General features: G+C 37.0%; 2 protein-coding genes across 3 annotated transcripts; both read left to right on the forward strand.

Annotated features, from left to right (window-relative positions):
• The first annotated feature begins 1,880 nt into the window (after positions 1–1,880).
• On the forward strand, positions 1,881–8,833 carry LOC147503455 (weak chloroplast movement under blue light protein (DUF827)). Of its 2 annotated transcripts, none has more exons than XM_086608089.1 (3): positions 1,881–2,168; positions 6,144–6,361; positions 6,776–8,739. In XM_086608089.1, the coding sequence occupies exons 2-3, from the start codon at positions 6,185–6,187 to the stop codon at positions 8,555–8,557; spliced, it is 1,959 nt and encodes a 652-aa protein (XP_086464215.1). In that variant the 5' UTR covers positions 1,881–2,168; positions 6,144–6,184; the 3' UTR covers positions 8,558–8,739. The 2 variants fall into 2 exon arrangements, with proteins under 2 accessions (XP_086464215.1, XP_086464216.1); XM_086608090.1 differs by having other exon boundaries at positions 1,952–2,168; positions 6,158–6,361; positions 6,776–8,833.
• A 237-nt stretch (positions 8,834–9,070) lies between these two features.
• On the forward strand, positions 9,071–13,466 carry LOC147503456 (Sucrase/ferredoxin-like family protein). The gene is made up of 5 exons (XM_086608091.1): positions 9,071–9,603; positions 10,917–11,002; positions 11,087–11,392; positions 11,747–11,830; positions 12,858–13,466. The coding sequence occupies exons 1-5, from the start codon at positions 9,187–9,189 to the stop codon at positions 13,315–13,317; spliced, it is 1,353 nt and encodes a 450-aa protein (XP_086464217.1). The 5' UTR covers positions 9,071–9,186; the 3' UTR covers positions 13,318–13,466.
• The last annotated feature ends 295 nt before the right edge of the window (positions 13,467–13,761 follow it).

The raw sequence follows: 13,761 nt of genomic DNA on the forward strand, positions 1-13,761 counted from the left end.
TAGAACTATGATGATAAAGTACAAGAGTTTTGTGGAATATCGCAAATCGCAAGTCTACATGCAACCAAACTCGAGGACAAGTTTCTTTCAAGCTGAGGAGTATGATGCATGGGCATAGAAACTTCTAATTATATTATTAGTAGTCTTATATATTGAATTAGTAGAGTTTCTTATTTGTTTTAGATCTAGGTTAATTAGTAAGGTTTCTATTTTGGTTTCTAAATAGAATTAGAAACATTGGTTATTATATAAAGGCAGCTAGGCCTTCATCGTTAGAAGGTTGTTATTAAATATTTATTCTAAAGAAATTGTTCTTCATGATTTAAGGTTTATTATAACCTCAAAGAATATAATTAACGGGGAATCGGAAACTTAATGCAAATACAACGAACTAACCTTAAAAAATATTTAGGGGAAAATCATAAACTAAATGCAAATTGATCGAACTATCCCAAAAGAATAATTAACCGGAAATTGGTAACATGATATAAATGCATCGAACTTACCTCAATGAATAATTAACGGGAATTTAGAAACTGAATGCAAATGCATCGAACTAACCTCAAAACATAGTTATATCATATATAATGGGAATGTCTTGACAAGTATAGTTTTGCATTTAAAATAGTGTTTACCGTAATGTTTTGCTATTCAATTAGTGTCAATGTGATATTTGCCTCTTTGGGCATTCTCCCAAAACTTCAATCAAACTTATATTACTAATTAAACAAGGTATTTGTTACTGACGGACCCCAATTTGTGTTGGGCAGACTCCAAAAAAAACGATTATTACAAGTGTGCCATTAGTTTCAAAAAATCTAAAAAAAAACAATTATTACAAGTATACCATTGGTGACAAAAAATTGGATTCGAAAACCCCAAACTTAAACGACCGGCTAGGTCGTTTGGACTAAGTCCCAAACGGTGTGGCCAAGTCGTTTGGGATTCTATCCAAACGACCTAGTCGGGTCGCTAGGTCGTTTAAGTTTGGGGTTTTCGAATCCAACTTTTTTTGGAGCAATGACATACTTGTAATAATTGTTTTTTTTTTTTAATTTTTTGAAACCAATGGCACACTTGTAATAATTGTTTTTTTTGGGAGTCTGCCCAAAACAAATTGGGGTCCGGCAGTAATAAGACCCTTAAACAACAACAAAAAAGTGGAAGAGTTTTATCAAGAGTGGGTTCTTTCTTTTTATTGAGAGTGAGATTTTCATATTGCAAGAAATTTGGATGAGTGATCAATATATATAATATTCATATTTCATAGTTATGCATAGTTGCTAATATTTTTATAACGGTACCCGTTAGTATAACCGGTTCGAAAGTTAGGGTGTGTTTGTTAAATTTTAACTCATGGAAAGGAAAGGAAATAAAATGGGTGGTCCACTATGAAATGGAATGGAAAAGAAATCATTTTAAATGGTATGTGTTTGGTAAACTAGAGAAAGGAAAGTAAAAACTGGGAAAATGAATAATCATGTTTGTTTGCAAAAGCTATGGAAAAGAATAATTGTATTGTTGAGTGAAGTGTATTAGTAGTAAGTTCCTATTTATCTATTTTCTTTCCACAAAATTTTCAGGGGTTAGCTAAAGACACAAAACCTTTTCCATTTGTTTCCATATGGAAAAACCCATTTCCTTTCCATGGATAAACAAACGCCTTAAAAACTATGGAAAAGGTGGACCACTCTTATTTTCCTTTTCTTTCCATAATGTTTCCATCATAACAAACACACCCTTAGTGATGATTGATAGATGATGGCATGGGTTTAAATTGTAAACCGGGTGACACAGAAAGAGTAAAAAAAGGCTATAATAATTGCAAAAATAGCTGACGTGTCGCAGTATTTTATATTTATCGGACGTTGCAAATAAATATATAAAACGAGATTCCAAAATTTCAAAACATTCCTTCCGTCTCATTCTCTCTTACTCTGTCATTTTTTTTCCCCTTCCTCAAAATTCAAAACCGTAACAGAGAGAAAAAAACAGCGACAGAAACAGATACAAGCTGTTTTCTTTTCTCTTCTTTTAGGGTTGTAAGTAAAACAAGCTAAGGAAAGGTTTCAAAAAGTCCTATTTGCACCCACAAGAGCTTTGTTTTTTGTTTTTGTTTTTTTCTGCTGGATTTCACGGTTTTTAGATTGCTGATTAATAATTATCAGGTAAACTTTTGTTCTTCTCATTTTATTTCGTTTAAAGTTTATTTCTTTATTTGTTCCGTGCCCTAAAACCATGATGGGTGACTTGGGATTAGAATGATATATGGAGTAATAGTGTCGTGGGCCCCCCAATTGGTTGGAGTTTTTTCATGGTGAAATTGTGAATAGCAGGAATTTTCAAGGATAAACAAGCAATGAGAATAAAAGGATAAAATGGTGCTATGTAAATTTTTATATGCAAAATATATGTTTTGTTTTTGGGTACTGTTTGTGAGACCTTTTGAATGAAAAACATATTCTGAAGAAAAAGGAAAACAAAAACTTGGTGCTTTATATGAGAAAATGAATTGGCGCCGAAGGCATGGCCTCTGTGGGCGAAGTAGAGGCAAGCTGAATTTTACCGAGGTATTAATGCCCAAGGCACCGGAATCTCCCTGAGTTTATTCTTGCCACGAATAGTAGCTTGGACTGCTACTAGCTTTAGGGGTATTCGATTGTATAGATTGCATTCATATTTACATCTCAGAATTTTTGGATCCATAACCCAGTAATGTAGGTAAGCTATTTCTGTGAGACAGCCGCCTTGGGTGTCACATTTTCTAGACTGACGATTATATAAGGATTTTAACATGTGTGCATAAGGTATCCCTATGAAGAAAGCTGTGCGTACCCCTTATATGTATTTCCTCTGGATAAATAGATATATCTGTTCCACCCTGCTCCTATAAGCTGCAGCCATTTGGACAAACTCCTTCAAACCTATCACATAGATTTTTGTACCCACTATCAAGTGTGACTGTATGAGTGAAATAACCACATTAGGTGCGCTCTCTGACTGCTAGTCCTACTGCTATCCCTGTTTGTCCCTGGATGTGCTCACCTGTCCCGTGAGTGACTGAGCTATGTCCCAAACTTTCGACAATGTTTAATGAGATTCGTGTCATCATGTGGGTCTCATATTTACTGGGTCTCATACTTACCGGGTTTACAATATTTTGTCTCATTGGCTTAGAAATCAAGGATATCTTACAAGTTATGGGAAATCTAAATTTTGATCGATTTTCAGGGATACTCTTTTACAACTAGATGAATATAGCTTACCTTGATGACTCCAATATTGTCTTTTACAACTACGTAAATATAGTTTTGCTTGCTGACTCCAAGTGCCGATCCAAAAAAAAGACTTATATTTTCCGTAACACTAAGCACTAGTACACAACATTTTCTATGGAATTGGAAATATGAAATGTTATGTTTTTTTGGAAAATTCATAGAAGTTTTATGGGTAAGATTTGAAGCTGGGATGGATGAGAGAGTTGTAACTCAGGGAAATCTGGGAAAGAGACGAAAGGCGTGTAAGTCCGGAAATTTTGGAATGAGAAAATTCCGTGTGATACGGAATGGGGAACATAGAGAACATAGAAAACGGAGGATGAAAACTCAATAGGTAGAAGACTACAGAATCCAAAAAGAGATCAGAGAGATTGATGTGTTCGAACCGGATACATGTTTCAAGAAAGACTATAGGGGGGTAGCTAACGAAGAATGATGTAGAAGAAAAGAGAACTTGAAAAAGGACTTGATTCATTGTTAATTGAGAGTAAAAGGATTGGGGATCACTCACCAATATAGGGGAATCACTCACCCATGATATAAGGGAATCACTCACCTTAAACAAAAGAGAAACCTACCTTAAACATTCTACTACATTCATAGAGATTTAATCTCTTTTTATACATCATTAATAAGACTAGACAAGTAGACAAGACTTTAAATTTTGTTCTTTTAAATTAGACTTTCCTTGCTGAGGACTACAATTTACCATGAAATTGCACATTCCAATTCCCAAGTTGTAGTGTCTAGTAAGTTCTCGCATAAACACTCTTTGGTTCAACCAGATCCAATGCTCCATAAGTGATATTGTACTATAACCACCTAACTCAGTAGGGGCGCATTGATGGAGGTTTTAGAGAGAGTTAGGAGAGGGGTTTCTTGGAGAGAGATTGACAAAAGAACTTCTCTTCTGGACCGAGGATGGATAGAGCCAGAGATGGGAAGGAATCAGGAATCAACGTCACTCCTTTATTGTTGAACCTACACAGGGCAATGATTTTGATTTCAGTAGAAAGTTTGCAGGAGAAAGACGCAGAGTGGCATAGGATGCATACCATATTGCCACCCTGTCCTTGGGAAGCTAACATGGAAAGCAAATGTTGGACATCTCCAACCCCCCTCCCTCCCTCAAAAGGAAGTTTCTATTATGTAAAACACTGTTGTTTCTTATATATTGGAGTGATACAAGGACGAAAGTAACTAAGGCCGAATCCTCTTTTTCTCTCCAGATTTTCTTCTCCATTAACAATGCTATAATTTTACTGGAAAGTCAGTCTCCTAAAGATGTGCATAGCCATGTCTGAACTAACTCATTTGATCATTACTCTTATTTCTTGTCAAGGGATATTTCTGCTTCCTGTTTTTATGTTTCTCCAATTCTCCCACGTTGTAAACTTTCTGATTTCTCTGCCTGTCGTAAAATGTTCAATAGTAGTGCTTGCCCTGGGCCTCCGGCCTAGCCTATGGAAGCTTGCCTTTACATCACAAACCGTTTTTGACGGCCCAATGGCACAAGGATGAATATAAGATCCTCCAGTTTGCACCCCAAAAATAAGCTAAACAAGGTTCACAAGTTGTGGCTTCCTTATTATAAAGATGTCAAGTGACTCTGACGTACAATAACCCCTAACTATGCACAAACCACATTTGGTGAAGTTTGAATATATACAAAATATAATAGTTACTTCATGTAAAATGCTGAGATCAAATCGATGTTTGCTAGGTGGCTCTTTGGGACTGCGCCTTAGATTTCCTTTCATTGTCAGCACTAAGAGAAGATCAGCAGATACTCTTCCTAGTTACTCTTTAGCATTCTCTATCTTATTGTAATCCCATTTGTTTCCTTTCTTTATTCTGTTGGTCAGTGCTTCCAGAGAATGTTCATAAGTTCATAACAAAAACTTGTAGGAGCAAAGGAGTTTAGGTTGTAATGCTTGCTTAGGAGATCAGTGATTTAAAGGCTTGTGCTGTACTTGTTGAGACGTAGAAGAGGCAGAGATTCCTTTTGACCAAGTTTTACGCCTTCTGGAGACATGCTAATATATTGCATTTTTGTAGTATGATCTCGAGTATAATGACATTGTTATCACTTGTTTTATTTTTATATTTTTTTGGGTAAACGAGAACGTTATCTCCTTGTAGTTATCAATTTATCATGTTTGTTTTAATGTAACATAATAACATTTAACGTAGAGTTTTAGAGCTCCCGTAATATCGCTATATGATCCTTCTTTCACTATTTGTTAATGCTTTTTTATAATTTTATTTTGTGCTGTGATACTCCACTACTTCAATATTGAACATATAGTCTTTGTAATTAGGATGGTTTTGTTACACTTTTAGGTTCTTGCTAAATCGAACTTGGAAAGATTCAAAGTGTACTTTGGATCTGGTTTGAAGTTCGCTTGATATGATGAATCTGAGCCCTATTAGTTTTTTCTTTATGTAAGTGTGTTAATAACTACATATTTTATTTTATTTTTCTCCAATTAAGTGATGCATGCTTGTGAGGTTGAGACGTTAGAGTTTGGCTGGTGGTGTGTCTTGCTTTTTAGGTCTTAGTGCTTAATTGACAGTAAGTGTTAAATACTACCTGCAAGGCTAGATTTCTTCGAACAAGGAGGGAATCAAACAAAACCGCATCTTAATTTATTGCATTCTTACATCCCTTCCCCTCCCCCTCTCCCCTCTCCCCTCTCCCCTCTTCTGCTTTATATGTTTTATCTTGAATAACTCAGCTTGGTCACAGACTAGTCTATATAGAGCAGCTTCATACTGGCTGGCTACTTTGTCTATTCATTTTTCTTCAGTTTTAAGTTTTGTCTTCTTGAGAATATGTTACTAAATGCTAACCCATCTTAACAGTTGTATTTTGCAAGAAAAGGGACGAAGGCAAGCAGCAAACAATGGGTGTAAAAGTTCCTCAAAGCTCTACAGACTCACCGAAGGCAGAAGTGGGAGAGATAGACACCAGGGCACCATTTGAATCTGTCAAAGCAGCTGTGAGCTTATTTGGTGAAGCAGCCTTTTCAGGGTCAGGGGAGAAACCTGTCATAAAAAAATCGAAAGCATTTTTTACAGAGGTACTTCTGAAAATAAATAAACAACCTCGAAACTTAAACTTGTAAATTTGATATCTCTGCACCTTTGGTGGGAGATAATATGGGTTCTTTATACAGTACTTTGTTTGCACTACCCGGATAATGATGAATATAATTTCATGTTAGTTCTCAATAATGTTAATCTATCAAAAATAAATATTGTGAAGCTCTGAATAAGAGCCTTTCATTTAATAAAGTGATGCCAGCTTTTCTCAGTAGACCAAATTCCTTTGATCAGTAATTTTACCAATAATGGAACAATATTCTGGTTACAACCGAAGTTATCTCTAGTTTGATTTTTCTCTGAGAGTCGAGTAGAATGGCCTATGCTCCTGTATAAACTAGTGACTGAGTCTGATTCCGATTATTACTGATTTCGTGGTTCCTTTGTCACAGAGAGTTTTGGCAAAGGAGACACAGCTTCACTTGGCTCAGAAAGACTTGAACAACATAAAGGAAAAACTAAAGAGTGCTGAAATTACCAAGGCCGAAGCACTTACTGAACTTGAAAAGGCTAAAAGAACAGTTGAGGATCTTTCCAACAAGCTCAGAGCACTAAATGAGTCCAAAGAATCAGCAATGAAGGAAACAGAAGCTGCAAAAAATCAGGCTGAGCAACTTAAAGAAGCAAATTTAGGAGGCTCCTCAGAATCCGGTGGCTCATGGAAACAGGAGTTAGATACCACAAAAGAAGAGTATACTGCTGCAGCTTCTGAACTCGATGCTGCAAAACAGGAGCTTAGGAAAATGCGTCAGGATTTTGAGGCATCCATGGAAGCAAAAGATACTGCTTTCCGGAAAGCAGCAGAAGCAGAGCACTTAGCCAATGCTAACAAAGAGAGAATTGGCGAGATAAAAAAGGAGATCGTAGCTGCAGACGTGTCAATCATGGATGTGAAGCTTGCCTCTGTGCAAGCACAGCAAGAGCACACAAAGATCCTCTCTGAGAAAGAAGCGCAGCGGCAGTCATATAGAGCTTCTCTTGAAGAAGCAGAAAAAAGATTAGAATTGTTAAAGAGGGAATTTAATCCTAAGCTGAAAAGGGATCTCGAGGCGAAGCTGGCTGAAACAACTTCTGAGGCTGAGGTTCTACAAAAGGAGATGAAAGATTCTATGACTTCTGATTTGGATTCAGTAAAAAGTGTGACTCTAGATCTTGATGATGCTAAAGGGGCACTGCATAAACTAGCAGAAGAAGAAAGCTCTCTCAGAAGCTTGGTGGAATCCCTTAAGGTGGAGCTGGAGAGTGTGAAGAAAGAACACTTGGAATTGAAGGAAAAGGAAGCAGAAACAGAATCTGTTGCTGGCAACCTCCATGTCAAACTCCGTAAGAGCAAGGCCGAACTGGAAGCAACCGTTGCAGAAGAATCAAAATCAAGAAATGCTTCTGGCGAGCTGATCACGACTCTCCAACAGCTGTCATTGGAATCTGAAAATGCTAGACAAGAAGCTGAAGATCTGAAGAAAAATGCGGAAGAGTTGAAGAAAGAAGCTGAAGCTACCAGAATGTCTCTAGAAGTAGCAGAGGAGAAATTGCAGGGTACCATGAAAGAAGCTGAGGAGGCAAAGGCCGCTGAAATGCAAGCCGTTGATCGGATTAAGATTTTGACTGAAAGAACAAGTGCTGCCCGTGCTTCAACATCAGCGTCTGGTGCGAAGATTACTGTTTCAACAGAAGAATTCGAATCCTTGAACCGCAAAGGAGAAGAATATGACATCTTGGCAGATTTGAGAGTTGCTGCAGCAGTAGCTCAGGTGGAAGCCGTCAAGGCAAGTGAAAATGAAGCACGCAAGAAGTTGGAGACAAGTTATAAGGAAATCGAAGAGATAAAGTCTGCGACAGAGGATGCATTAAAGAGGGCTGAGATGGCAGAGGCAGCCAAAAAGGCAGTTGAGGGAGAACTTCGACGATGGCGTGAAAGAGAGCAGAAGAAGGCAGCTGAAGCTGCTGCAAGAATTCTGGCTGAGACAGAAAAGTCATTCGAATCTTCCCCAGGTCACGCTACGGCTCAAAAACCAACTCTTCCGGAGCATAAAGCCGGTGTGGCGCGTAAGATGGACAAAACATCAGTCTCAAAAAAAGCTCTTTTGCCCAGTATCAGTGGCATATTCCATAGGAAGAAAAACCAGGTTGAGGGTGGGTCTCCATCTTATCTTCCTGGTGAGAAACCTCTGTGACTGCTGCGTTGGCAAGTACTGTGTGCAATTGTGAATGTTCAAGGAGAAAAAAGAAAAAAAAACACGAATGAAAGTAGGTGATAAACCTCTTGTTTATATGTCTGGTGATAAGACCAAAGCTGATGTTCGAAACTTAAGCTGCTTAGTTTCAAAGTTTATACTGTGATATTTTCCTTGAGAAATCGCGAGCGAGCGTGGTTCATACTTCTTACAACGTTTGGAGTGTGCAACAATGCAAGTAGTGTAGTAGTTTTCTAATTCTTGATTGCTGAATCAGTTGCATGTGTTTCTGGTGGATTGGAGTCTGTATTTCTGCAAGTTAATTATTTACTCAAGGTGGAACTCTAGGATTCCTATCCCTCCATAAAAACATTCGCATATTAAGATCATCATGCCTTAACGATCAACTTAGCGTGGTCCGATTTGTTCATCCAATAAAAACAGATAAATAAAGACTAAAATTTATAATTAAACAATAAAATTAGGGACCATACAGAGCATAGGGTGGTGGACCAATTGAACACCCTTAAATGAACTCGAAAATATATTAAGCAAGTAGGTAACAGAAGAAAAAAACAACTTCCAAACTTGCCCACAAGATTTTATCATCATCATCATCAGTCACAACAATGATGATGCCAAACTTAAACCCACCTTCTTCATATCTCCATCCTCATTCTTCCTCCTCATCACCAATCCAAGAAACTGACAACTACCTAATGACTAATACTGGTTCCAACAGTGCTTCTGGTAGTTTTCAAAACAATGAAAATGGCTTTCTTTATTATTCTAATAATGAAGGGAGTGGTGGTAGTGGTAGTGGTAATAACAGTGATGTTGAGTTTGGGTTTTTAAGACCTGAACTTGTTAGAAGACAGAATAATCCACCTTTAGTTGGTACAGTAGAGATCTATAATCGACATATATTCCTTTGTTATAAGAATCCCAAAGTTTGGCCTCCTCATGTTGAAGCTGCTGAGTTCGATAGGCTTCCTAGACTTCTTTCTGCTGCATTACTTGCCAAGAAGGCTGAAATTAATAGAATGGTATGTGCCCTTGCTTTTCTTTTCTTTTTTATTCTTTTTAGTATTTTGTGTGGAAAAATGGTGATTCTTGATTGGTAATAAGGTTAAATGGAATGTTTTTTGGGCATTGTTGATGGAAATGGTAACTACTTTAATGATGTGTGTTAGTGTTTATTTGCTTTGAAGCTTTAGTGTATGGTTTGTTTGAGTGTGTTGTATGGTTGCATTTGTTTATGTGATGATTCTTGGTTGTTATAAATTTAATGGATTCGCTCATTTTCGTTGTCGGTAGAAATTAGAGCAACATCAATATGCCTTACTTTTTTACTTCTTTCTACTTTACTTAACAAGAATGGTGAAATTGATATATACCCAAATGCCCATTTTTTGCTTTCTTTGATTACATGGAAAATGATGATTCTTGGTTGTTAGTATGCTTAATGGGTTCATTTTTGGTCTTTGTTGGCGGAAATGGAACAATTATAATGTGTCTTAGTTTTCAGTTCTTTTGAAGCTTTAGTGTATGGTTAGATTGCTTTTCTTGAGTGTTGTGTGACTGCATCTGCGATTCGGGAAGAAGGGTGCTTGTAAAATGATTTTTTATTCTTTTTTGTTGGTAAACAGTATGAAAAGGAAAATAGCAAATGGGGCTGTAACTAAATGACAAGACAACGGATTGTTGAGAAACATTGTCCTAAGTTGGTGATGTTGACCATTTAGTTAATGCATAAATACTATCAATTTGAGGTTGTAAACAACAGAAATTCAGTTAATGTGTAGCTACTATTGATTTTGACCGTGTACATATGTATGCTGTTCAATTGAGTTACTTAATACTTTAATGCAACAAAAAATTGGTATAGATTGTTTTATTACATTTAATGTGATTGTAATTACAAATGACATAATACCTGAGAGTAAAAAATAAACAAGGTTAAAGGGGATTTTGGATAAAAAGGCAAGAAAGAAATAAGAAGGATAGTCATTTTTACGCATTGCGTGAGTCTAGTTCCTGTTTAAATTTGGTTTACAGTTGTTACTTGAAGAGTTTTTCAAACTAATAGTATCCGTGTCTTGAACTTCTAAAAGTGTTGCATCGCACCTCGTATCCATGTGGTTGTGTCGGCACCTTTGTTCATCTCTGGGCATCATAGGGAAGAGAGGCAATGGAAGTAGTCTCTTTTTTAAGGCTTGGACCAATTGCTTTCTCAGTGTACAGCTTGTCTTAGTACGGCACATGCTCTTTTTTCATTTTAATTTTTTTTATGCATGTGTAAATTTGGTGTTATTATTGACTTAAAGTAAGTTGAATCTTATCTTTTTTCTTGCTCAAGACTCGTTTAACCATATGCGAAGGACATGACGGGACTGAGACGTCGAATGGGGATGTATTGATTTTCCCGGACATGATTAGATACAGGTTACCACCAGTTTGATTTAAGTATTTGATGACAGCTCTTTTTTGCTCACTCTAGAATTGGATTGATAATGGTCAGTGTTGCAGGCGACTGACACATTTTGATGTCGATACATTTGTTGAAGAAGTGCTTGTGAAAGACGGCGAATGGCACCCTGGAACACCTGAAGCACTAAAGGGGTCATATGTTTTTGTGTGTTCTCATGGGAGTCGTGATCGCAGATGCGGTGTCTGTGGACCTGCTCTAGTCACAAGGTTCAGTGAAGAGATTGATGCCCATGGTCTCCAAGGCCAGGTGTCTGTTAGCCCATGCTCACATATTGGGGGGCACAAATATGCTGGAAACGTGATTATTTTTTGTCGAGATGTTAACGGAGAAGTGACTGGTCATTGGTAAGGGAGCTTTACCATTTACAGTAATTTTTTTAGTTTTCCTTTTATTTTATCAACTTTTTAACTGGTTAATGCTTGCATCTTCACTAATAATCTCTTATTCATGCACTTTTACAAGTGTTGGCCTTATCCTGACCTGAAATCTTTGTTTAACACCCCCATGAGTGGGAAATAATTTACTGCGAAGATCTTTCTTGGCATTTTCTGTCAGTAGAAATTTCCCAGGCAAAGCATATCTAAGGTTTCTGTGAGGGGCCTATATGTAGCAATTATATATGTGTGCTTAGTTATCAAAATAAAAATTGAAAATGGACTGAACCTCTTTTTCTAAATATACTTCTTTTTTCTATGTAGGTATGGCTATGTTACCCCAGATGATGTACCCATTTTGCTTGAGCAGCATATCGGGAAAGGGGAAATTATAGATCAATTGTGGCGGTAAGGTTTCTTTTTGCCACCGAGTATTTGATCTTGTTGAGTTTACGCTTATGTATATATTGCATTTATATTTTTTAACTTTTTTGTCCTCGTGATAAAAGAGTTTTCTTCTTAACAAAAAATTTGAGCACTAAAGTGAACTTTTTCAGTCGATAGACTGTCATTGTCATTGTGAAAATCATATATGAACTATGAAGTATCATATGCTCTTAACAAAGAAAGTGGTTTGCAATAGCCTTTCTTTAGTGGTCATGGACAAGTCTTGTAGAAGGTCGATGTTTGTTTTTTTGCTACTATGTGCACCTCTAACAAAGGCCCCTTATTTCTTAGTTAAGCAATTATGATTTTGCTAAAAGCATATCAGGTATCGAGCACAAAAAGGAGGCCTCACAAGTTGGATGACTTTAGGTATCATTAAGATATGCAAAGAGCAGTTAATCAAGGCTGGGATAGACCTCTGAACCCCAGCGCTGCTACTATATATCTTCTTTAATAATCTTTTGTTCTGAAGGAAAATTCTTACTGAAATTCATCTGGACTAGTGCATTCCTAAGTTCCTAACATGATTTACAAGCATTAAAGGATCAAATACTAAGACGTGTAGGATACAACCATTGCAGGTATGTGCGAATGGTGAGAGAGTAATTGCCAGTTGGACATGTATAGCAAAAATATATTTTTTAATTTTTAACAGATATGGTACTTAACTTGCCGTTGATTCTTTACATTTTGAATATTAAAGATTTGTTTTACATTAGGATCTCTTTTTGTACATGGGGTGAAGTAGGTTTGATTTTGCTTCCTACAAAATGAAAAGCCAATATGTTGTGCACGGCAAACAATGTTCCATATCACAGTTTAATTGCCGTCAGTTCAGTGAAACAATGTGATCTTGTATTCTTGTCTGTATGTAGTTAACAGGAAACTTCGGATATTGTATGTGTATACTTAATTGATATTTTCCCCTTCACTCTGTCTGTTCAAAACTGATATACCTACATTGCTTGAACTTTAAAATCTTTATTAGGGGCCAGATGGGTTTATCTGAAGACGATCAGAAGAAAGCCCAGGAATTAAGGCTTCAGTTAAGTAGTGAGACCGGCATGGAGAAAGGAACAAAAGTATCCATCCAAACCTTTGAGGCAGGTCACCCTGGAAATTGCAATCAAGTTGAGGTTGCAGGTTGTTGTCAGGGCATTGCAAACACTATCTGTTGCCAGAATTCAGTGTCAGCAGAAGAGGTAGAAAACAACAATGTTGTAGATAGAAAGGAGCCATTGGCAGCTGCTGGTAGAAACACCAGTGGCAAACAAATCAATAGGACTATTAAAGGAAGGGGGGCTTGCACGCGAAAGGTCTGTGCAATGCCGACATGGTTTGAGAGCTGGGAACGTGAAGATACGTATGCAGCTCTGTCTGTTGTTGGGGCTATTGTATCAGTTGCCATTGCTTACAGCTCCTACAAGCAGTTGAGGAACTCGAGTTGAAAATTCCAATTTATAATATTTGATACAGTACCACATTGTTAGAAATTTGTTTGTTTGTTTTGCCCCTGCCTCTCTTCTTATGCACATAACTTTCATGTATCGAACGGTGAACAAAGTTTGTATATAGAATTTCTTCTTTTATTAGTAAATTTTCAAGAGGGCCTAGAATATTCTAAGATTGAATTAATTGAACTTGGAATGATCAAATGGTGCTGGTCGTGTTCGTACTGGATCAAACACATGAATTATCTCCCAAGGAGAAATGCGATGAAATTAATCCATCTGTTTTGTGATGGACAAATGTATAATTGTAGTATGCCGTGAAGAAAACAGCTTAGCGTTTGTACAATGACTAGTATACATGAGCATTAAACTCGGAGACAGTTTTTACTCCATCGAATGTCTGATCAATGATGAAGCCTTTCTTCTATTGCATTGATTATC

Source organism: Coptis chinensis, chromosome 4, assembly GCF_015680905.1.
Source record: "Coptis chinensis isolate HL-2020 chromosome 4, ASM1568090v1, whole genome shotgun sequence".
Taxonomy (NCBI): domain Eukaryota; kingdom Viridiplantae; phylum Streptophyta; class Magnoliopsida; order Ranunculales; family Ranunculaceae; genus Coptis; species Coptis chinensis.